Source organism: Manis pentadactyla, chromosome 9 (assembly GCF_030020395.1).
Source record: "Manis pentadactyla isolate mManPen7 chromosome 9, mManPen7.hap1, whole genome shotgun sequence".
NCBI lineage: Eukaryota > Metazoa > Chordata > Mammalia > Pholidota > Manidae > Manis > Manis pentadactyla.
In genome coordinates this window covers 45,947,549-45,972,232 of record NC_080027.1, presented here as the reverse complement: position 1 = coordinate 45,972,232, position 24,684 = coordinate 45,947,549, and the positions used below count along the sequence as shown (strand labels likewise).

Sequence of the window (24,684 nt, the reverse complement as noted above, 5' to 3'; positions counted from 1 at the left end):
AGAACTATTTGTTGAAAAGACTATTCTATTCCTCTTGAAAATCAGTTGTCCATTCATGTATAAATTTATTTCTGGACCTTTAGGTCTATTCCATCCAGTACTTGTCTATCTTTATGACAGAACAACATTGTTTTGGTTACTTTGCATTGTAGTCAGGTTTGAAACTGGGAAGTATGAGTCCTCCAACTTTGTACTTTTCAAGATAGTTTTGATTCACAGTCCCTTGCAATTCCATATGAATTTTAGGATCAGTTCCTCCATTTCTGCAAGAAATAAAAGCAGTTGTGTTTTGCTAGGGGTTGAACTGAATTTGTAGATCAGTTTGGGGAGTATTGCCATCTGAACTACATTAAGTATTCCATCATGAACACAGATGTCTTTCCATTTCTTTAAAAATGTTTTGTGATTTTCATTGTACAAGTCTTGTACCTCATTGGTTAAATTTGTGCCTAAGTTTTACGCTTTTTGATGGTATTATAAATGGAATTATTTCTTTACTCCTCTTTTTAATTGTCCTTTGCTAATGTGTACAATTACATCTGATTTTTATGTAAATGTTATATCCACAATTCACTGAATTTGTTTGTTAGCTCTAGTGATTTTTTTGGTGTATTCTTTAGGATTTTCTCTGTAAGATCACAGTATCTGTGAATAATAGAGAGGCATTCCTTTTTTATTTGGATATACTTTATTCATGTTTATTGCCTAATTGCCCTGATCAGTCTAGCTAAAGTTTTGTCAATTTTGTTGATCTTTGCAAAGAACCAACTCTTGGTTTTGTTGATTTTCACTGGACTTTCTCTCTTCTCTATTTCTTTAATCGCCACTGTAGTCTTTAGTTTTTCTATCTTTTTTGTTTCTTCAGGTTTAGTTAGATTTTTTCTTAGTTCCTTACGGTGGAAGGTTAGATTTTTATGAGGTCTATTTTCTTTTATAATGAAGGTATTATAGGTATAAATTTCCCAATGAGGAATGCTTTTGGTGTATCCCATAAATTTTGGTAATGTGTGTTCATGCTCATTCTTTTCAAAGTATTTTCAAATTTCCCTTTTGATTTCTTCTTTGACCCAAATATTTTAATGAGTGTGTTGTTTAATTTTCACATCTTTCTCAGTTTCCAGTGTTTCTTTTATTATTGACTTCTAATTTCATTCCGTAATGACCAGAGAAGATACTTTGCATGAATTCAATCTTTAAAAATTTGTCAACTCTTGTTTTTTGGCCTAACATACGATTTAACCAGGAGAATGTTCCATGTGTCCTTGAGAAGAATGTGCATTTTGCTGCTGTTGGATGGAATTATGTATATGTACTCATCAGGTCTGGTTGGTTTGTAGCATTGTTCAAATTTTCTATTTCCTTATTGATTAACAATCTTATGTTTAGCTGTTCTATCCATTATTGCAAGTGGTTATTGATGTCAACAATATTGTTGAGCTTTTTACTTCTCTCTTTAACTATGTCAGCTTTTGCTTCATATATTATGAGGCTCTGTTGTTTGGTGCACATATGTGTATTATCATTGCAAATCCCTTATGGATTTACCTTTTATCGTTATGTAATGTCCTTCTGTATCTCATGTAATAATTATCTAAAACCTAATCTTACATTAGTATATATTCATATACTAATATCATATATTGTATCTTTCTTTTGGTTACTATTTGGGTAAATATCTTTTTCCATTTAAAAATTTTGAATTTGTTTGTGTTTTTGATTTTAAAATAAGTTTCTTATAGACAGCACATACAGTCAACCCTTGAACAAGGTGAAGGTTAGGGGTGTCAACCCCCTGCATAGTAGAAAATATGTGTGTAACTTCTCACTCCCCTAAAACATAACTATTAAGAGCCTGCTGTTGACCAGAAGCCTTACTGATAACATGAACAATTAACATGTATTTTGCATGTTATATGTATAATAATTGTACCTTACAATAAAGTGAGCTAGAAAAAAACAAAATGTTTTGTCCAAATTGTTGCACACCACCATAAAATTACTAAAATATTTACTGAAAAAAGTCTGCATGATGGTGGACCTGTTATTCACATTCCTGTTGTTCAAAGGACAACTGTAGTTGATTGTGTTTTGTTTAATCCAATCTTCCAATTTTTGACTGCTAACTGGAGAGTTTAGTCTAGTTAAACTTAAATATTAATAAGGAAGAACTTGTATAATTTTGTTCATTGCCATTACATGTCTTATGTCTTGTTTTTCTGAATTCCTCAATTCTTTGTGTTATATAAATATTTTGTAGTATTCCATCTGGATTTCCTTCTTTCTTTTACTCTGTATTTATTGGTTATTTTTCTTTTAGCCTTGCCCTGAGAATTACAATTAACACCTTAATTTATAATAATCTTGTTGGATTAATAAAATTTAGTTTTAATAGTATTCAAATACTTTGCTACTATAAAGCTCCATCCCCATTTATCTTGTTATTGTCACAAACTACATCTTTATATCTGTGTATCTGTTAACATAAGTTAATAATTTTCATGTAGCCCTTTAAATCATATAAAAATAATGGCTGTTACTAATAAAAATATATTAATACCATCGTTTACATTTATCTATGTTGTAACCTTTATTAGTGTTTTTCCTCCCTTCCTCCTTCCTTCCTTCTCTTTCTATCAAAAAAGAAAAGTTTTATTCAAACAAAAATGCACAGTTAGCATTAATCACTTATGCTAAATGATAAATTTCCCCAAATATTAAGTGATATGTATGAAAGTTATAAAATTAAGTATTGTTAAAATTTATTCAAACACTCCAATTACTATTTCTGAATTTGAGGATGTTCTGTTTCTTATAAAGAGTTCCAAATACCCAAAAACATGATAACCTGTCAAAAAAAGCCGGGTGAGTATGATGGATGTGGTAGTATTTTTTAGCCCAATGCAGGTACTTTACTAGGGTGTTTTATGAAGTTTGTAGTCAGTCAAATGTTGTCATAGAAAAATTGGACTCGTGTCTGCTAACTAATGCAGATTGACTTAAGATCAATTATTGATATGTAATTTCAACTTCTTCACGATAAGATATTACTGTTAATTTTACCTGGGTTAAAAAGAAGTAATAAAGTGCCCTTTCTGCAGTCCGCCATACTGTTGCTAGAACCTTTTTTGGTTGCAATGTGGCTTTAACACATATCTGGGAACTTCATCAGCATCCAGCCACTGTCCAGATCACTTTCAATTTCCTGTTGTCTCAAAGCTTGTGATCCTTACCAAAAAAGGTCTTTGTACTTTCAAATCTTAAAGGATGAGCACATCTCTAGCCATCTCAGTTTATAATCATCCATCAGCTGGTGTGGAAAAGACCAGCTTGTCCAAATGAATCTTTCTTATTGCAGCCAGATCTGCTACAAGGCCTTTAACAGCTGTTATAGAGTTAGTTTCCACTGTGGTTCTCAAATGATCTTTATTTAAAACAGATTTTGGTCTCCCTCATATTTATTCTTCAGACTTAGATACTCAGAACAAAAATGTCAAACTACCACTGTACAGCCCTTTCACAAACAGAGCCTTCTACAAAGACAGAATTGTTGTTTTTGCTTTCTGTGGATGTACTGTGTCCTAGTTTAAAATCATGTAAAAAAGTATTAACAAATCTTGCAAAGATAGGGTAATATTCACTGCTGTGAAAGGTGATGATTTCTCTTAGTGTTTTCGTTTTAGAAGTTTCTTAGTAATAAATACGTAACCACAGGAATGAGATTTATATGCAAAAACTGTGCAATTGGAACACTATTCCAAAGGAAAATGCCGCTTTTGGGTGGATGGGTAGCTGCTTTATCACAGATGCGACCAAGGAAAGAGTTTGCTTGGTGATGGGGAAATATGACAGAGGAGCTCTTGGCTCATCTCACTGGGAACTTGCTGGAATGGACTACCTGAGGATTGATAATTTACCCCATACTGGCTAAATAATGTGCTGGAGTTGATGTCTATGGGCCTGCCCCTGCACCCCAGAAAAGAATCAGCACTCAATTCACCTGAGTTGGAATTTGTCTAGGTTGGGTTCTCCAGTAACAGACACTGTGGCAGAGATTTGCCTGCAGGAAGCTTGTTGTGAAGTATACTTGGGGGTGACAACTGTCAGGGAGTGAGGGGAGCAGGATGGAGCAGAGGAGAAGTTAAGTTCTGTTCCAGTTACCTCAGAGGTCTGAGCTGATTCCATGGGGAGCTCTTAAGGAGCATGCTCCTTCAGCACTGTTTCAGGTTGAAGAAAGAGGGTCAGTTCTTTTGTTCTTGCACCAGTCATTTGTGGAGCTGCTTTCAGGAAGGAAATAATCTTGGGTGTGTCAGCTCTCTTTGTCCAAGGGAGAGTGCCTCAGTTACGAGCTTTAAGCAGCCAGTCCTCCTAGCAGATGGAGGTATGAGCACATTTAACCACAGAGTCCACTAAATAATTTATTGGGGCTGAGTTTGACCTGTGAAAATGAGAAGTCTGGGCTTACAGAGAAATGAGAGGTTCCTAGTTCACTGAGCATGAGGTTTCCTAGTACAGCATTCAGGGTGGACAGGCTTAGGGGCAATGGTGTCCAGCACTGGACTATGTGGGCCATCTGGGCAGGTGCAGATGCCACTCGCTCCTTGGCCTCTCTACCCCACCAACTGTCTCAGGGGCAGTAGACTTAGCTCTGTGTGCCTCCCGCTGATCTGGAGGCTAAGTTTGGCTCTGTCCAGGTGCATCTGTGTGTCCTCAGGGACCTGCCAGTTGCTAATAACACCTCGCCTTCCCAGAGCTTTGTTAAGTCACCAGCCCTGCCTTGAGGAAGTATCAGAAATGAACTTGCCCTCAGAGAGAAGATGACAGAGCCAGATAAAAGTTCACGCACAAGATTTCAGGTGTGGAAAATGAGGTCCGTTTGGGGGTTTATGGTTTTGGGGAACACTGTTAACAGCTGACTTCTGCCCTGCCCCTAGCTCTTGTAATAGGAAGATGCTCTTGGTTGGCAGCTATGGCCCCGAGTTTTCCCTTGGCTGTGTAGTAGTCTTAGTAGTACAACTTTTAGTAGTCTTATTTCCCCTCACCACAGAATAGCTGTTCTCCCCAAGCCTGACTCCTCAAACCTAACCTTCTTTGTACCATTCCCCTCAGTTTCTGCCCTTCAGATCACACATTGCTGCAAGAGCATCTTCGAACTTGTGGATACATACTGATGCCATTAAATCTTCACAGTCTGCTGAGACATTCACAGGGACCTTTAGCATACTCTTAAGTTGGCATCCTCATCAGCACAGATGGCACATTGGGTTACAGGTGCTTTACCTACTTTACCCAGGTCTTTCCAGAGTGGCACTCATATCTCACATCCTTGAAAAATTCACCACAGAGACCTGAGTGATGTGTTTGATTTCCTCTTTGGTATTCAGATTCCTGGGTAGCCCTTCTGAATATAAAGTCCTCTGCATCACTCTGCTGCCCAGGTAGTGCAGAAGGTCCTCATGGAGACTGAGCTGGGACTCAGGGTGCTTCCCCAGGTAAGCAGAGAGGGCCATAGGGAAGCTTCTTGGGTCTGAGAATTTTCTCCTTTTTCTGAGTTCTCTTCATGCTGCTGAGTCTCCCCTGACCCTGAATCAAGACTGTAAAGCATGCATCCTCAAAGATAGCCCAGCTCTCATGAGAACAGTGCCCCTCTACCAGGCAAATTTTACTGATCATGTGTCTCAGATTTGATACCTGAACTCTGCCTCTGAGTGTTTGATTTCTATTTCTCCCTCTCCTAGTGAGTCATCATCATAAACTTACTATTTATGTGCCCTCCCCTGATCTTTCTTGCTGGGTCCCTACATCTTCCTTCTGCTCCTATCATAAAGTCCTTGCCACATCTAAGAAGGAGATTAAGGGCACAGGGATATGCCACAGCCCAGAGATGAGCCTCTCTCCCTGCAGTGACAGAAGCAGTGGCAGAAGTGACTAGTAGTGACCACAGGAGTCCCTCATTTCTGACATGCAGCCAGGATCTCATCGTGGGCTCTTGCGCCAGAGAGATTCAGCAGGGTTCCTCCTGCCATGAAGCATTTAGAGTATCGCTTCAGGGGAGGAGCCCTGAGGTCAGCCACCCATCCTCACAGATACCTCTGTCTGGTAGGTCACCCTGGCCCTGAAATTCAGGAACTGTCCCTTGTCAAGTTACCATGATTCCTCGTGTGTTACACAATGATCTGTTTATTTTTAAATGTAATTGTATAGATATTTATTTACTTATTCAGCAAACATTACCAAGTACCAGTTAGATTCTGGCACTTGTGGAACTTCCTGGGACTGCTGCCATAAGAAGGCTCAGTCCCTGCCCTTCAGGACCATCACTGGTGGGTTTCACAGTGCAAGGTGAGCACTGCAGTGGCATGGCTGTAAAGTGCTTTGATAGGAAAGGAAAGGTGACATGGCATGCAGCCTTACAGAATTTGGGGACAGCTTCCTAGAAGACAGGACTCTTGGACTGAATTATTATATGAGTCAATAGGGAATGTACCACTTCTTGAGAATCGTCCTGTGCTTCCTGGTCAGACAGCAAAATATACCTTCACTTTTTGGTTCTTGAAATTCTGCTTCTCCTCTGAAAATCACTGAGGGACCTCTTGTTTACTTTAGTACTTAATGCTTAAAAAGCAGCTCTAGGCTTTTCCTCTAGACTCACAAACAATGTAGCACAAAGAAGAGGCAGGTTATACTCAGGCATGTGCATCTCTGGTTCTCTCCTTCACCCACTTTGGCTTCATCCTCTGCTGCTCTACTGACACTGCTCCTATCAGAGTGAAGGGTGGCCTTCCACAAATGCACAGTTGTTCTCAGTTGAAAAATGGGAAATGGGTTGAAACTTGCAGCAGAAGGGAAATAGTTAGGAAAGAGAGTCAACTTTCTCACTATGTAGAATATGAAACCCTGAAATGTGAATTCTCATAATTATGAGTTTTTCCTAGAGGTTTCAATAAAAATATATCAGTGTTACTTGAAGCTGTACATGGATTTGAATCTAGAAGGGAAACAAGGCTGGAAGATATGTGCCCATCAGGCATTCTGCATTTTGTAGCTACCATGTTCAGAGTTTTGGGGCAATACTATAATCATCACTGATATATAAATAAGACATCGGAGTGATCTATAAATGCACAGTCCACAAGCACTGAGCCATTCTGATTCTTTTTATATACACACATACATGGGCACCCCCCACCCTTATATAGGAAAATGCAATTATTTCAGACTGTGTCTGTTAAGACAAGTCCATACATGAAACCATATCATTTCAGGTTTTTCATTCTAGTGCTTGAGAGGTGAATAACATGGAGAAGGTCAAACACAACACGTGTTTAACTGGTACTTCTTGTTAACATGGGAGCATCAGAAACCCTGAATCATCATATCTCGAGGAGAGAAATAACAAATGTTTGAAACAGAAAAGTAGTCATGGAGACAAAGAGAAAAAGAAAGTGGCCATTGATCTCATCTTCTGTGATCTTTTATTTTAGTATAAATAATAACAATTTATTTCAGATAATTTATGTAAGATTACTTAGAAAACCTTGCATGCTGGTTATAATGTATGATTATATGTCATGGATTAAATGAACAAAAGGATTTTAACCTCAGAAGTGACAAGATTACATCTGTATTTTAGGAAAAACCATCTGACTTGAGAGTGGAGAGTGGTTTGAAGGGTATAATATCAAAGCTAGAGATCTAAGGAAAGAGTCAAGTGAGAGAAGCTGGGAGTGTGCAGTACACAGCAATGTTGCAAGTTGAGAAAAAAGAGTGGAAATAAGATGGGTTAAAATCACATTCAGCAGACACTGGTGAAAAGGTAAAAGGGATGAGAGAGAAGAATGAGTGAGGACTGTTTCCAAGGTTCTATATTGGTTTGGGAGGGCACATAAGGATGTAATTCACAAGAGTATAGACAAAAAAGAGGTAGAGGTGATTGGGGAAGAATAGGTGAGTTAATACAATCTTGGATGTGTTGAGTGTTTGGTATACAAATTCATGTAGCAAATGGAAAAATGGATTTGTGTTCAGAAAGCTGTTTTACTTATAAACATAGATCTGGAAGAAATTAAAGTTTATAAGTGGTTAAAGCCATGTAAATGAATGAGCTCAACCATAGACAATGTACGGAACAGGACAGAGAGGAGAGGATGGAACTCGGGATTCAATAGCACATAATGGTAAGTAGCTGCAGACAGGTCAGAGGAGGGAACGAGAGGGACAGCTCTAGAGTGCCAGTTATGGAACCTGAAGGAGGCTGATCTGAGAACAGAGTGATGTCAGCACTCACTAAGGCTAAGGTGTGACACGGAGAATCCTTTCGGGTTGACGTTCCAAATTAGAAGTAATTGAATGGTAGAGTTTAAACATCTCTCTAAAAGCAGCATATGCTTACTCTTCTCTCTAAATGAAACCAGACCTAGTAATACAGATATAAGAATGTCTCATCTTTAAAGGAATTATTTCAAGAAAAGGAGATTTTCTTGCCTGTATCTAATTTTCTTTCCTTCCTTTGCAGTTTAAACCTTTTCCTTCTTGTGAAGACTGTAGCCAGATCTGGACAATGTGATGATGCATCAGGAATGGAGAAATACAATTTAGGTTTCTTTTCTCTCTTCCTTGTGTAAGCCACTGATGATTGCCTTTAATAATCGCAGCTGGCTGCTACACCAGCCCTCTTTTTTCTTAGTCGGCATCCCAGGTTTAGAGGAAAGCCAGCACTGGATAGCATTGCCGCTGTGTGTCCTTTACCTCCTTGCCCTCGGGGGCAATGTCACCATCCTGTTGGTCATCTGGACTGACCGATCCTTGCACCAGCCTATGTACCTATTCCTGGCCATGCTCTCTGGCATTGACCTGGTCCTGGCCTCCTCCACTGCACCCAAAACACTGGCAGTGCTCCTGGTTCATGCCCACGAGATGGGGTACACTGTCTGCCTGATCCAGATGTTCTTTATCCATGCATTCTCCTCCATGGAGTCAGGTGTTCTTGTGGCCATGGCTCTGGATCGCTACGTGGCCATCTGTCACCCTCTGCGCCATTCCACCATCCTGCACGCAGGGATCATAGGGCACACTGGAGCAGCAGTGCTGGTACGGGGCTTCCTGCTCCTTCTCCCCTTCCCTGTCCTGTTGCGGAGACTTACCTTCTGTAGAACCACCGTCATAGGCCATGCCTATTGTGAGCACATGGCTGTTGTGAAACTTGCCTGCTCTGCAACCACAGTGAACCGAGCCTATGGGTTAGTAGTGGCCCTGCTGGTGGTTGGGCTGGATGTCCTGGCCATTGGCGTGTCCTATGCCCTCATCCTCCAGGCAGTGCTGAGGCTACCAGGGGGTGAGGCCCGACTCAAGGCCTTTAGCACGTGTGGGTCTCATATTTGTGTCATCCTGGTCTTCTATGTTCCTGGAATGTTTTCTTTCCTCACTCACCGCTTTGGCCACCATGTTCCCCCTCACATCCATGTTCTTCTGGCGACACTCTACCTCCTTGTGCCACCAGCTCTCAATCCTCTCATCTACGGCGTGAAGACTAGGCAGATCCGCCAGCGAGTACTCAGGGTGTTCTACGTACAAGGGTAGATCTGAGCACATCCCGAATATCTTCTTCAGAGGCTCCTGCCGGAGACACTACCAGGAGCTCAAGGGTGGTCGAGCTGTCTGGTAGAGGCCATTTTGCAGAGAGAAGTCTTCCTCATCATGGCAGAGGATACTCACGGGCACGTGGCTCCACAGCGATTGGGTTGTACCTGGACGGGACAGTTTGTGAATATTTTCCCCAGCTTTTTGCTCATGAGCCCAACATTTCTGTCCTCCTTGTGATGGAGGGATTTGGGTGTAGGGCAAAAAGATGATAGCTCTAGGTATGTCATCTTTGTTGTTGTTTATCCACTGACCCTCTAACATCATCTGCAATGGGAATGGGAAGGCCAAGCCTCTGCCTGGTTTTAGATTTAGAGTGTTTTTAAACTTTTTAAGTAAGCACTGAGAGCACTACGTCACAGGCTCCCGTGTAGCAGCAGGATCTCTCTCAAAGCATTTGAGATGTCCAGAGTGTATGAAAGTACCTGTCATTGTAACCTGGGTAGTACTCATTTATCTATCTATCTATCTATCTATCTATCTATCTATCTATCTATCTATCTATCTATCTATCTATCTATCTATTATTGATATACACTATTATGAAGGCTTCACATGAAGAAATAATGTGGTTACTACATTCACCCATGTTATTGTGTCCCCCCCATACCCCATTACAGTCACTGCCCAGCAGTATAGTAAGATGCCACAGAGTTACTGTTTGCTTTCTCTGTGCTATTCTGTCTTCCCCATGATCCACCCACACCATGTATGCCAATCATAATACCCCTCGGTCCCATTCTCCCTCCCTCCCTCCCCACACGCCATTCCCCACCCCTCTGCTTTGGTAACCGTTAGTCCCTTCTTGGAGTATGAGTCTGTTGCTCTTTTGTTCCTTCAGTTTTGCTTTGTTGTTACACTCCAAAAATAAGAGAACTCATTTGATACTTGTCTTTCTCCACCTGGCTTATTTCACTGAGCATAATATCCTCCAGCTCCATCCATTTTGTTGCAAATGGTAGGACTTGTTTCTTTCTTATGGCTGAATAGTATTCCATTGTGTATATGTACCCCATCTTCTTTACTCATTCATCTACTGTTGGACACTTAGGTTGCTTCCATATCTTGGCTATTGTAAATAGTGCTGCAATAAACATAGGTGTGCATATGTCTTTCTGAATCTGAGAACTTGTTTTCTTTGGGCAAATTCCTAAGAGTGGAATTCCCGGGTCAAATGGTATTTCTATACTTAGTTTTTTGAGCAACCTCCATACTGCTTTCCACAATGGTTGAACTAGCTTACATTCCCACCAGCAGTGTAGGAGGGTTGCCCCTTCTCCGCATCCTTGCCAGCATTTGTTGTTCTTAGTATTTTCGATACTGACCGTCCTAACTAGTGTGAGGTGATATCTCCTTGTGGTTTTTATTTGCGTTTCCCTGATAATTAGTGATGATGAGCATCTTTTCATGTGCCTGTTGGCCATCTGACTTTCTTCTTTGGAGAATTGTCTGTTCATATCGTCTGCCCATTTTTTAATTGGGTTATTTGCTTTTTGGGTATTGAGGCATGTGAGTTCTTTATGTATTTTAGATGTTAACCCCTTGTCAGATATGTCATTTACAAATATATCCTCCCATACTGTAGGATGCCTTTTTGTTCTGTTGATGGTGTCCTTTGCTGTACAGGAGCTTTTTAGCTTGATGTAGTCCTATGTGTTCATTTTTGCTTTTGTTTCCCTTGCTCGAGGAGATACGTTCAGAAAAAAGTTGCTAATGTTTATATTCAGGAGATTTTGTCAATGTTTTTAAGAGTTTTATGGTTTCATGACTTACATTCAAGTCTTTAATCCATTTTGAGTTTACTTTTGTGTATGGGGTTAAACAATAATCCACTTTCATTCTCTTGCATGTAGCTGTCCAGTTTTGCCAATACCAGCTGTTGAAGAGGCTGTTATTTCCCCATTGTATGCCCATGGCTCCTTTATCATATATTAATTGACCATATATGGTTGGGTTTATATCAGGGCTCTCTAGTCTGTTCCATTGGTGTATGGTTCTGTTCTAGTGCCAGTACCAAATTGTCTTGATTACTGTGGCTTTGTAGTAGAGCTTGAAGTTGGGGAACATAATCCCCCTAGCTATATTCTTCCTTCTCAGGATTGCTTTGGCTATTCGAGGTCTTTTTTGGTTCCATATAAATTTTACAGTGATTTTCTCTAGTTTGTTGAAGAATGCCATTGCTATTTTGATGGAAATTGCACTCAATCTATAGATTGCTTTAGACAGGATGGCCAATTTGACAATATTAATTCTTCCTAGCCATGAGCATGAGATGTGTTTCCATTTATTGGTGTCTTCTTTAAATTCTATCATGAGTGTCTTGTAGTTTTCAGAGTATAGGTCTTTCACTTCCTTGGTTAGGTTTATTCCTAGGCATTTTATTCTTTTTGATGCAATTGTGAATGGAGTTGCTTTCCTGATTTCTCTTTCTGCTAGCTGATTGTTAGTGTATAGGAATGCCACAGATTTCTGTGTATTAATTTTGTATTCTGCAACTTTGCTGAATTCATATATTAGATCTAGTAGTTTTGGAGTGGATTCTTTAGGGTGTTTTATGTCATCTGCAAACAGGGACATTTGGACTTCTTCTTTGCCAATCTGGATGCCTTTTATTCCTTTGTGTGGTCTGATTGCCATTACTAGAACCTCCAGTACTATGTTGAATAGAAGTGGGGAGAGTGGTCATCCTTGTCTTGTTCCTGATCTTAAAGGAAAAGCTTTTAGCTTTTCGCTGTTAAGTATAATGTTGTCATACTTGGGTTTGACATATATGGCCTTTATTATGTTAGGTACTTGCCCTTTATACCCATTTTGTTGAGAGTTTTTATTGTGAATAGGTATTGAATTTTTTCAAATGCTATTTCAGCATCTATGGAGATGATCATGTGGTTTTTGTCCTTTTTGTTGATGTGGTGGATGATGCTGATGGATTTTTGAATGTTGTACCATCCTTGCATCCCTGGAATAAATCCTACTTGATCATGATGGATGATCTTTTTGATGTATTTTTGAATTCAGTTTGCTAATATTTTATGTCATATTTTTGCATCTATGTTCATCAGGGATATTGGTCTGTACTTTTCTTTTCTTGTGTTGTCTTTGCCTGGTTTTGGTCTTCGGGTGATGCTGGCCTCATAGAATGAGTTTGGAAGTATTCCCTCCTCTTTTATTTTTTGGAAAACTTTAAGGAGAATGGGTATTACATCTTCACTAAATGTTTGATAAAATTCAGCAGTGAAGCCATCTGGTTCAGGAGTTTTGTTATTAGGTAGTTTTTTTATTACAAATTTGATTTTGTTGCTAGTAATTTGTTCAGATTTTTTGTTTCTTTCTGGGTTAGTCTTGGATGGTTGTATTTTTTCTAGGAATTTGTCCATTTCTACTAGGCTATCTAGTTTGTTAGCATATGATTTTTCATAGTATTCTCTAATAATTCTTTGTATTTCTGTGGTGTCCGTAGTGATTTTTCCTTTCTCATTTCTGATTCTGTTCATGTGTGTAGACTCTTTTTTCTTGTTGATAAGTCTGGCTAGGGGTTTATCTATTTTGTTTACTTTCTCAAAGAACCAGCTCTTGGTTTCATTGATTTTTTTCTATAGTTTTATTCATCTCGATTTTATTTATTTCTGCTCTAATCTTTATTATGTCCCTCCTTCTACTGACTTTGAGCCTCATTTGTTCTTCTTTTTCTAGTTTCATTAACTGTGAGTTTAGACTCCTCATATGTGACTGCTCTTCTTTTCTGAGGTATGCCTGTATTGCAGTATAGTTTCCTCTTAGCACGGCCTTTGCTGTGTCCCACAGATTTTGCAATGTTGAATTATTGTTGTAATTTTTCTCCATATATTGCTTGATCTCTGTTTTTATTTGGTCATTGATCAATTGGTTATTTAGGAGTATCTTGTCAAGCCTCCATGTGTTTGTGGGGTTTTTCATTTTCTTTGCATTGTTTATTTCTAGTTTCATACCTTTGTGGTCTGAGAAGCTGACTGGTATAATTTCAATCTTTTTGAATTTACTGAGGCTATTTTTGCTGACTAGTGTATGATCTATTCTTGAAAATGTTCCATGTGCACTTGCGAAGAATGTGTATCATGCTTTTGGTTGGAGAGTTTTGTTGATGTCTGCTAGGTCCATCTGTTCTAATGTGTTGTTCAATGCCACTTTCTCCTTACTTATTTTCTGTTTTGTTGATCTGTCCTTTGGAGTGAGTAGAGTGTGGGAGTCTTTTAGAATGAATGCATTGCATTCTGTTTCCTCTTTTAATTCTGTTAGTATTTGTTTCACATATGTTGGTGCTCCTGTGTTGGGTGCATAAGTATTTATAATGGTTACATTGTCTTGTTGGTTTGAACCCTTTATCATTATAATGTAATGTCATTCTTTGTCTCTTGTGACTTTCTTTGTTTTAAAGTCAATTTTGTCTGATACAAGTACTGCAACACCTGATTTTTTCTCCTTATTAGTTGCATGAAATATTTTTTCCGTCCCTTCACTTTTAGTCTGTGTATGTCTTTGAGTTTGAAGTGAGTCTCTTGTAGGCAGCATATAGTTGGCTCTTGTTTTTTTTTTTGTCTATTCAGTGACTCAGTGTCTTTTGATTGGTGCATTCAGACCATTTATATTTAGGGTGATTATTGAGAATATATACTTATTGCCATTGCAGACTTTAGAGTCATGGTTACCAAAGGTTCAAGGGTAAGTTCTTTACTATCTAAGAGTCTAGTTTAACTCAGTTAGTATCGTATTACAAACAGCATCTAAAGGTTCTTTTTTTTTACCACCTTTTTTTTCTTCTCCATTCTTTATATATTAGGTATCATATACTGTACTCTTTGTCTCCCACCCTGTTTTTTTTTTTAACCTCTGGTGACAGCTATTTAACCTTAGCATCAGTTCCATCTCTAACAGTCCCTCCAAAACACACTGTAGAGGTGTTTTGTGGGAGGTAAATTTTCTCAGCTTTTGCTTATCTGGAGATTGTTTAATCCCTCCTGCAAATTGAAATCATAATCTTTCTGGGTAGAGTATTCTTTGTTCAAGGCCCTTCTGTTTCATTGCATTAACTATATCGTGCCACTCCCTTCTGGCCTGTAACGTTTCTGCTGAGAAGTCTGATGATAGCTTGATAGGTTTTCCTTTGTATATGATATTTTTCCTTGGTCTGTCTGCTTTTAATAGTTTGTCTGTATCCTTGATCTTGCCATTTTAATTATATGTCTTGCTGTTTTCCTCCTTGGGTCCCTTGTGTTGGGAGATCTGTACACCTCCTTGGCCTGAGAGACTATCTCCTTCCCCAGATTGGGTAAGTTTTCAGCAATTACTTCCTCAAAGACACTTTCTATCCTTTTTTCTCTCCTTCTTCTGGTACCCCTATAATATGAATATTGTTCCATTTGGATTGGTCACACAGTTCTCTCAGTATTTTTTCATTACTAGGGATTCTTTTTTCTCTCTGTTCCTCAGCTTCTTTATATTCCTTTTCTTTGATTTCTATTTCATTTATCATCTCCTGCACCATATCTAATCTGCTTTTAATACTCTCCATTGTGTTTCTCAATAATTGGATCTCTGTCCTAAATTCGTTCCTGAATTCTTGAATATTTTTCTGTCACTCCAGGTGCATGTTTATGATTTTTATTTTGAAATCTCTTCCAATAAGATTGATTAGTTCAGTCTCACTCAACTGTTTTCTGGTGGTGTTGAGATTTTGCTTTGAACCTGGTTGTGTTGATGTTTCATATTTGTATGTGGCACCCTCTAGTGCCCAGGAGCTCTACCCTCTGGAGATGTTCCACCCCTGGAGTGATGTCGGGCTGTGCATGGGAGCGGCGCTGATGCCTGGGGAAGGAAAGAGCTGTTTCCTGCCTCCTGGTTGCTATGCCTGTCTTCACTGCCAGAATCTGTGGTCCAAACACACAGGTGTAAGCCTCTATGGTTTGCTTTTGTAGCTGCTGTAGGAAGGGCTTCTGTCTGGCTAGCCTGACTCCAGGGAAGGGTTTGCTGGTTTGTGAGTCAGGTGTGGGCTGGCCAGGAAGAAGGTGCAACAGGCTGTGTATCATTTGGGGCTTAATCATTGTGTATCCTTAAGGGGCAGGAGCACCTTGAGGGCGATGGAGCGCCTGAAGATCACAAATGTTTCCAACCTGCTTGGTAGAGTGCACCTGGCCAATTTTGTCTACCTGTCCTTTCTTCTGAGCAGTAAGCTCTGTGCAATCCTTGCCCCTTTAGTAACACTTTTGTTTTTAGGAAGTCTTTCAGACTACCCACCCAGATCAGCTGGATATGGATCCCTGTTTTCCACAAACAGCTGGAATCTCATTCTCTCCAGGTATTCCACCTGTCTTAGCTTTCCAACCCCACTAATCACCAGAGCACCATGCAGTGTAGGTTAATCCTCCCAGAACAGATCACAGGCCTAGGTGTTCAGCAGACCCAGACCTCCACTCTCTCCCCGCTCCATTTCTCTTCTTCTTGTTGGTGAACTGGGGTAGAGGAAGGGCTTTGGTTCTGCCAGATCATGGCTTTGGTACATTGCCCTGTCCTGTGAGGTTTCTTCTTTTCTTCAGGTGTATGCAGTCTATCACAGCTGTCTTTCCTGTTGCTCTTTCAGGATTAGTTGTATTAATTATATTTTCATATTATATGTGGTTTAGGAGGTTTCTGCCTCACCTCTCACTCTGTCACCTTTAATCCCCTCTATCTCCAGTACTCATTTATTTAAAATAAATTAAGTGGGGCACGAGTATATTAGGTGCTGGTTATAATATGTTATGATCTCTATTTTCAAAGGAGAAATATAGATGTGTACAGCATCTTTTTTTAAAAAAGAACCTTTTGTATTTTTAATTACTGTATTTTAATTTATTTATATTTTTGCTTATAAAGAGGGAATAAGACCAAGTATTGAATATATGTATATTTATAAGTATTAATTTAACAAAGAAGAAATAACCATGTCTATATCAGTATCTAATAACCATAATATATGTGAAAGTCTGGTGTTTATAAATAGGTATTAATACATGTAGAAGTAGCTATGCCACTTGGAAGAATTCCTTTTCTGATATGGGGGTAGGGAGTTATGTTAATTAGACCCCCTTTTCTTCTAATGGTGTCTGTGTAAAATTTAGGAGGATTGTCACAATTGATATGTTGCATCCCACTTGTTGGGTGTTGCCTGAGATCTGGTTTAACTCTTTTATATTCCTAAAAAGTAACACATTTGTTCAGTCCTGGAAAAAGTCAAGTGAGGGCTACCAGAGGTAGGGTGCTCAAGTGATGAGAGATGCTACTTGTGTTTCCATAGCAGTAGAAGGTCTGGAGTGGATGTTTAGTGATTCTAATTTCTCCTTTCTTTGTCATTCTTACTCCTAAGAAATAGTGTTCTGTTACAGACAGAATGTTAAGTCATTAATTTGGTTGCCCAGGTTGGTGAAGTAGGGAGGACTGGTGTGAGTTATCCTTAGCACAGGAGGAATTCCACACTGTCATCACCTTGATTCTAGGCCTCAGACTTCAGCTCTGTCCTGTGGGAGCCCAGCTAATGTTGTATCACTTCCACTGGAAAACAGTTCTCTCTTGACCCTAGAGGTACCTAGTTTTGGTTGGTTATAAAAGGAAGTGGTTTGCTCTCACCTTCCATGTACACCACTTGTTGATGCTTGGAAAGTGGGTATGATGGTGGGATCTGAAGTGGTTTCCTTCAGTCACAAGACAGACCCGTGTGCTGTAGATGGCAGAGCAGCCCTCCCCACAAGCCTGTGTTCCTGATGCGCTGTGGGCCACCAACCCTGGCTTAACCCTGAGACAGAAATCGACCTGTGTATGTGTTTCAAGCCACTATTTTGGGAGTCTGTTGCAGCTGACTCTGACTAACCTATAGCCTAAAGAAGTATACATACTTCATTTCATTTCAGATTTTGACATGTGGGATAAATGGAATATTCCTCATCTATGTGTTTTAGAATTTCCTTTGAAAATATTTGCATTCTTTGTTTGCTTATATTCATTTTCATTCAAATTTGCTATCAGAAAATTATTTTCTGCTGTGTCTGCCATATGTTCCTATGTCATACCTAGCAGTTTATTTGTGCCTTCTCTGTTTTCATTGCTCACTCATTCTAAACATCTATCAATATTATCAAAATACTTAAATGTATAAACTCCAAAGACATTTAGCTAGTTGTTAGTTAGCACTGGCCTTTTCAATTTAGTTTCTCTTTTCTGCTGATTATTTTGCTTTTCTAGTTTTCTACCACCCATCTTTAATGCAAAGATGCATTAAAAAGGGCATTTAAAAATATTATTACATATCTTAAAAGTATCTTTTTTCCTCCCTTCACTGTTTTTTTTTTTTTTTTTTACTGCTTGCTAATCTTGGTACTTCCTTTTCTTGCCATTTTTCCCCAAATGTGTGCAGCTTTTTATCTTAGCTGTCTGTTAAGAGATAAGAACTCATTGGCTTGGGTAGGAGGTGTGGGATTTCCTCAGAGGCTGTGAAGGTCACACTCCTGTACCCTGATTGTAGGACTCTGCAGGCCACTGTGTAGGCATTTGCTAAGATGCAGAATTCCCTTCAGGCTGTCAAGAGGAAAATGAAAATGTGTGCTGAGTTTCCTTTCTTTTGCTAAAATAGAGAAGCTTTTATGCCTGGAACCAGAGATGCTACAGTATAATTGGCTTTTCCGTTAGGTGTCTTTTTATAAGTTTTGTCTGCTTCTAATGTGGCCCTGCCTGTGGATTGACTGTGATTCTCTCTGTCTGGCTCCTCTGCAATGGCAGGTCTGGAGATGCAGAGGCATCTCCTTCGTCCTTACAGGGAGCTCATTTCCTTGTCATTTCACGTGCACAGAAACCTAAACTGACCTGCCTGCTCTGGCTATACAGGAACAAATCACCAGTTCTTGAAAGGATAGCTTTCTATTCCCATTATCATTTCTCTTGATTCAAAGCTTGGAGTATTCCCTGGGTCTGTAAATAAGACAGTTTCCCATCTCAGCATCATGCTTTAACTTTTCCTGTCCTCTTTCATTAACTTACACTTCTACTGTCTACACATGTATACCTATATTCATTTACATATTTCTTCATTCTGGTGTTTCTATAAATCCACTCCAATCTGACTTAATGAATCCCAGAAATTTGTCAAATTATTTGAACTGAGCCTTGTATACTTCCCACATAACTTGTTTCCTAAAAGTGATGCTGGGCAGCCTTGGAGTCCAGTCTATAATTCCATTCAGCCCATGGCTCCACCTGATTGGGAGTACAGCCTGTGACCTCGCCAGTCTGGGAGCCCAGCCAGTCACTCTGTGCAACTGGGGAGGATAACCTGTGGGCTCACCCAACCAGGAAGCGTGGACAATAGTCACACTGAACCATGGAGCACAGTCTCAAGCCTCATGCAACTGGAGGATACAGCTGAAGGCTTCAGCTGACCAGAAAGCCTGGTCAATGATGTTATCCAATAGCAGAGCACAGCCAATGGCTTTGCCCAAATTCAGGGAACAGCCAGTGGCTGTTCCTGATTATAGAGTAGAGCCCAAGGCAGAGTCCCCTCTGAAGTCCTGGTCATGGTCTTACCTGAACACAGAGTCTAACCAGTAGGTCCATTTGGTTGAGGCTCATCCCTGAGGTCCCATTTTACAAGAGGTAATCATGCAGTCCAGCCTGGTGCCCTACCCAGTTGCAGTGTCCAGCCTTAGCATCAGCTTGCCAGGGAACACAGCTTGCAACCTTGCCCATCCAAAGCTGATTGCAGAACCCAGCCAGTGGGCTCAGCTGAGTGTTGAACACAGCCAGTGGTTCTGTTTGAATGCAGAGGCCAGTCGGCAGGGCCACCAATTGCAGAACCCTGCCACCATGACCTCCCTCTCTTCCCAACTTCCCAGCATGGTTTGTGGCCTCGCCCAAGTCGGTACCATGATAGTAAGCCCCACCTGGCCACAGACCCTACCAGCCGACCCATCTGTTACTCCAACTGAGCTGACTGGTGGAAGTCTTTCCCTGCCAAAGTAAACTTGTAAAGTGCCAAAGAGAGACTCCTTACTCTAGTGTGCAGATACTAATGCAAAGATACAAGGATCCCAAAGAATCAGGTAAACACACCACTACCGAAGGAATCTAATAAAGCTCCAATAACTGACCTTAAAAAACTTCGAATTGTTTGACAAAGAATTCAGAATAGTCTTTTTAAAGAAGTTCAGTGAACTGTAAGAACACACAACCAAATGCAATTAGATTAACAGTGTATCAATAAAATGAGATTCTTAATAAACAAATAGAAATGATAAAAAAAGAAAACCTAAACATAAATCTTCCCTTCCCTTCCCTTTCCTTCTTCTTCTTCTGTTTATAAAGGAAGAAAAAAAACCCACACAATGAAGCTGACTAGTTTTACTTTATTCAATACATCACAAACTCCCTAAAGACATTCAGCAATGTCTTAGGTTGAAATAATCACACTTAGGAAAATGGTTCTTACTACACTGGCAAAGTAGGAAGGATTCAGATTATGTATGAACCTGAATTATTTAGGTAAAAATGTGTTGATCTTACTACATTCTAGATGCTGTGTGAGATACCACATAAATGAGGAACAAAATTGACAAGGATTTTGCTTGTGAAGCTAACAGTCTAGGTCATGTGTAGCCTTGAGTAGTCAATATTGTGAAAGCTAATTTTATTTAATGAACAATGGGAAGCTACTGATACTATAATTTAATTAATTATTGTAATAGAATCTTGATGCAGGTAGGAACCTTAACTACTTTATCTTTTTATCCCTGTGACTAATCTATGCTGGGCATATGGTTGATAATAATGGTTGATAATAATAAATAAGTACTTGTTGAATGACTGAAGTTTACATAGGGAAAATCAGCTGCTCAAATTTATGTAGATACCAAATAGCACAGTTGAACTCAGGATAACATAAAAAGCAGAAAATAATATACTTTTGTTAAGAAATTTGGAAAGTTTCAAAATAACATTTCAGGATGCTGAAATGGTATAAGGTCATGTTTAAGAGGATGGTCTGTGGAGTTAGGCAGATAGATACAGATTTGAATTTTAAGTCAGTTTCAAATCCGGTCCTGCACATCTTAGCTGCTGACACCCAGTAACACCTTCACATGAGATGAGATGAAAGTTCCTATGAGATCCAGCTCATCAGTCACAGTTTTCTAAACAACTGCTGTTCCCAGGTGCCTTGAAGAATGGGGTGGGACAGTGTGAAGAACTGACTGCTGATTGTAAAACCCTCTGGAGTTTTGCATCAGAGCCAACGAAGGAGTTCCAGCTTTGATTACCGGATGCAGGCAGCTGAATCCTGAAGCAGGACTCAACCTGTTGCATCACCCACTCGTGAGTTCCAGGGCTAAGGGAGAGAAGCATTGCCTTGTTGGTCTCGCCAGAGGACTTAGAACAGGAGACCTTCTCCTCATTCTTACATTGGCTCCCATGATAAAAGAAGAAAAAAGCTCCGAGTGTGGTACTGGATGAATGAACATTGAGAAATTCTAGTTTCTTCCTGGATGAGAATATCTGTAGCCTTAGCAATTCTGTATCATTGAATACAAGGGACCCCATATTTTCTATGGCTGGGAATTTCATACAATACATGATTGAAATCCATCTGGCCTGCCCAGAAAAGCAGTCTAGGGATGTGAGAGAAAGAAAGGATGGTTCTGGAACAGGGGCAATGTTCAGAGTTTAATATATGACACCCGTGAGGCTCAGGAACAAAACTGGTGAAAAAATTTGGTTATTGTCTTCCCCCAGAATGTTCCAGCAGAGTAGTGTTAAAAGAGATAAAGTCTCCTCTGATGATTATATGGGATTCTATTAAACAGAAACAGATTTCTTTGTGATTTTTCTCCTACTGGTCCTATTTTTGGAAGGCATCACTTAGGGAAGATATCTCCACTTTCCTAAATTGCTGCTCATTATGATTTCTTAAGGTCCTCTTTATCCTGGACACCTTCTAGGTGGTAAATTTCAAATATGTTCCTTAAATCAAGGTGTATTGAACTGGACACAATATTCTAAGTATAGTTGAGCTGGAGCAAAGCAGTCATTTAGTCCCTAAGAGACAAAAAATTTTCAGAATTCCTACCCTCTTCTATAGAACTTCTATAGAGTTCTATAGAATTCCTACCTTCTATAGAACTACTCAGTTAATCCCCCTTTATGGCTTTATATTTATATATACCTCTAAAAGATGCCCCATTTCTGCATCTTGAGAGCCACTCCAGAGCCATTTATTTACATACTTGATCACTTCTCAGCTGGACTATTGAAGACAACAGTTGCTTGTCTCCTTTTAGATGTCCTTTGCCTCTTCTGATTCTTTAAGTATGGGTGTGAAAGAAAGAGAAAGAAGAGAGAGATTTGGTATCTTTGTCCAAAACTGAAGTCATGGTCTTTATACCAAATGGGGATATGAAGTAGATATGGAAATTATTAAGATATGAGAGACTTGAGCATTTTGAATATCCATGCGAAGGATCTATAGAGGGAGAGATTGAAGATGTAAGAAATTGAATGGATAATTGGTCAAAGTTCCTAAGAAAAACATGGTGGATAGACAGCAAATCAGAGTGGAAAGATTGGAATTAGGAGGGGGGATAGATCCTTGAGTCTACTAGGTACAAGGGGAAGAGAGAGGATATAGGTATTGATGGGTTTATGAATCTATCAAGGGAAATTGAGGAATTCGCATTTGAGAGCTTCTGCTGTCTTCGTGAAGCAGTTGGAGAGGTCATCTTCTAAGGAAGTAGAGGATTTAGCATTTAAAAGAATTTAGAAAATTTGGAAATTGCTTGTAATGGGTGAAGGAGTGAATTAACCAGAGGTTATTATGAAAGACTTGCTTATTAAGTGCTCATTTGAGGTTGGTGATCATAAATGTTAATGAAAACAGACTGCCCATCAGTATACATTTATGGGAACATTGAACTCTTTTGTGCAGTCTTAAATTAAGTATGTCCAGGATGGGTTGTGCTTGAGGTACAATAAGTCAGAATGATAGGGGAGTTTGGGGAACACTCTTTATATTTAATTAGTATTTTGTCTTCAACCATATCATAGGATTGAGGGTTTATCATAAAGTTTTCAATCTCAAATTTATTTTGGTATATGATTAAAAGTTAGGATAAACTAATTTTTACCACTATCTAACAAATGATGTCAACAATACTCACTGAAAAGACCTACAGTTAAATATGATTTTATGACATTGTTAATTCTGGATTACTCTGTAAGCTAGTGAGCATTGCTGGCCTATGGGATCCATAAGTAGTCAATTTGCTTTGTCAGTATTATGTATCAGTATCACCTGAAAAGATTTTGTGGCTTTACAGTATGTTTTAATGAGGTAATTCTTTTCATTATTTTCCTTCTAAATATTGCAACTAGTCATTTATTTTTCCAAATCAACTATAGAAATAATTTGCCAAGCCCCCTCTTCCATTCATATGTGTCTCCACTAAACTTTGCCTTTATTTGGGATTGTTCTCCTATATATCATCATTTTTCTGAATGAGTAAGGGTTAGTGAATGTTTTCACAGCTTTGTTTTCTATTTGCCTAATTCCTGTGTCTTATATATGTAAACCCAGGTGAACTCTTCTCAGCTTAGAATTTATCTCATGACATCTCCCAGCAACGATTCCACTGCTCTGGTCTCTGATTTCCTCCTCATCTGCTTCCCTAACTACCAGGCCTGGCAACACTGGCTGTCCCTGCCCCTCAGCCTCCTCTTCCTCCTGGCCATGGGGGCCAATGCCACCCTCCTCCTCACCATCTGGATGGAGGCCTCTCTGCACCAGCCCATGTACTACCTGCTTAGCCTCCTCTCCATGCTGGACATGGTGCTCTGCCTCACCGTCATCCCCAAGGTCCTGGCCATCTTCTGGTTTGACCTCAGGTCCATCAGCTTCTCTGCCTGCTTCCTGCAGATGTTCATTATGAACAGTTTCCTCACCATGGAGTCCTGCACCTTCATGGTCATGGCCTATGACCGCTATGTGGCCATCTGTCACCCACTGAGGTACCCGTCCATCATCACTGACCGATTTGTGGCCAAGGCCAGTGTCTTCATTCTCGTACGAAATGCCCTTATCACTGCACCCATTCCTATTCTCACTGCACGGCTCCACTACTGTGGGAGAAATGTCATTGAGAACTGCATCTGCACCAACATGTCTGTGTCCAGGCTCTCGTGTGACAATTTCACCCTCAACAGAATGTACCAATTTGTGGCTGGTTGGACCTTGCTGGGCTCAGATTTCATCCTCATCTTCCTGTCCTATGCCTTCATCCTGAGAGCTGTGCTTAGGTTGAAGGCTGAGGGGGCTGCAATGAAAGCCCTGAGCACCTGTGGCTCCCACTTCATCCTCATCCTGTTCTTCAGCACCGTCCTGCTGGTTGTGGTGTTGACAAATGTGGCCAGAAAGAGGGTCCCCTTTGATATCCTGATCCTGCTCAATGTCCTTCATCACCTCATACCCCCTGCCTTGAACCCTATCGTATATGGGTTTCGAACCAAAGAGTTAAAGCAGGGATGTCAGAAGTTGTTGCAAAGGGGGCTTTAAATCTACAGAAAGTGCCCTCTATGTAAAACCTATTAATATTTCCTCTGTTTCTGTTGCAGGCTTTGTGATTCCACATAGTGAGATAATGCTTGGATAGTGAATATTTCCTAGCCATTTTCTGCCCCTTTGGTATTAGAAATTACTGTGATTTCTGAGGACTGGACTGAAGTTTACTTGCTTTGTTTGGGTAACTAACATTCTTAGATACCTAACTTTGTTATCTAGAGATTTATATATTTAAATAATCTCATCTTCATAACAATTCTGTAAGTCAGGGATTATTGTTCCTCTTTATACATATGAAAGCAAAATTCTGGAGAAGTGTTGAGAAAGAGCACATCTTGTGAGTGGTGGGCACCAATTCAGGTTCAGGTCTGTGTGACTCCAGTGCCTTCCCAGGACACAGCACTCCTTCCCCGGGTACCACGATCTCTGTGAACCTGCTGCTCCAG

General features: G+C 39.8%; 2 protein-coding genes across 2 annotated transcripts; both read left to right on the top strand.

The window, feature by feature from the left end:
- Window positions 1–8,601: 8,601 nt before the first annotated feature.
- LOC118933030 (olfactory receptor 52L1-like) lies at window positions 8,602–9,576 on the top strand. The gene has a single exon (XM_036927000.2). The coding sequence runs from the start codon at window positions 8,629–8,631 to the stop codon at window positions 9,574–9,576; it is 948 nt and encodes a 315-aa protein (XP_036782895.2). The 5' UTR covers window positions 8,602–8,628.
- Window positions 9,577–23,287: 13,711 nt separating this feature from the next.
- On the top strand, window positions 23,288–24,232 carry LOC118933119 (olfactory receptor 56A1). The gene has a single exon (XM_036927093.2). The coding sequence runs from the start codon at window positions 23,288–23,290 to the stop codon at window positions 24,230–24,232; it is 945 nt and encodes a 314-aa protein (XP_036782988.2).
- The last annotated feature ends 452 nt before the right edge of the window (window positions 24,233–24,684 follow it).

What these genes read in the sequence shown, in the direction of transcription:
- LOC118933030 (XM_036927000.2), top strand. Translation starts at nt 8,629, where the DNA reads ATGATTGCCTTTAATAATCGCAGCTGGCTGCTACACCAGCCCTCTTTT.
- LOC118933119 (XM_036927093.2), top strand. Translation starts at nt 23,288, where the DNA reads ATGACATCTCCCAGCAACGATTCCACTGCTCTGGTCTCTGATTTCCTC.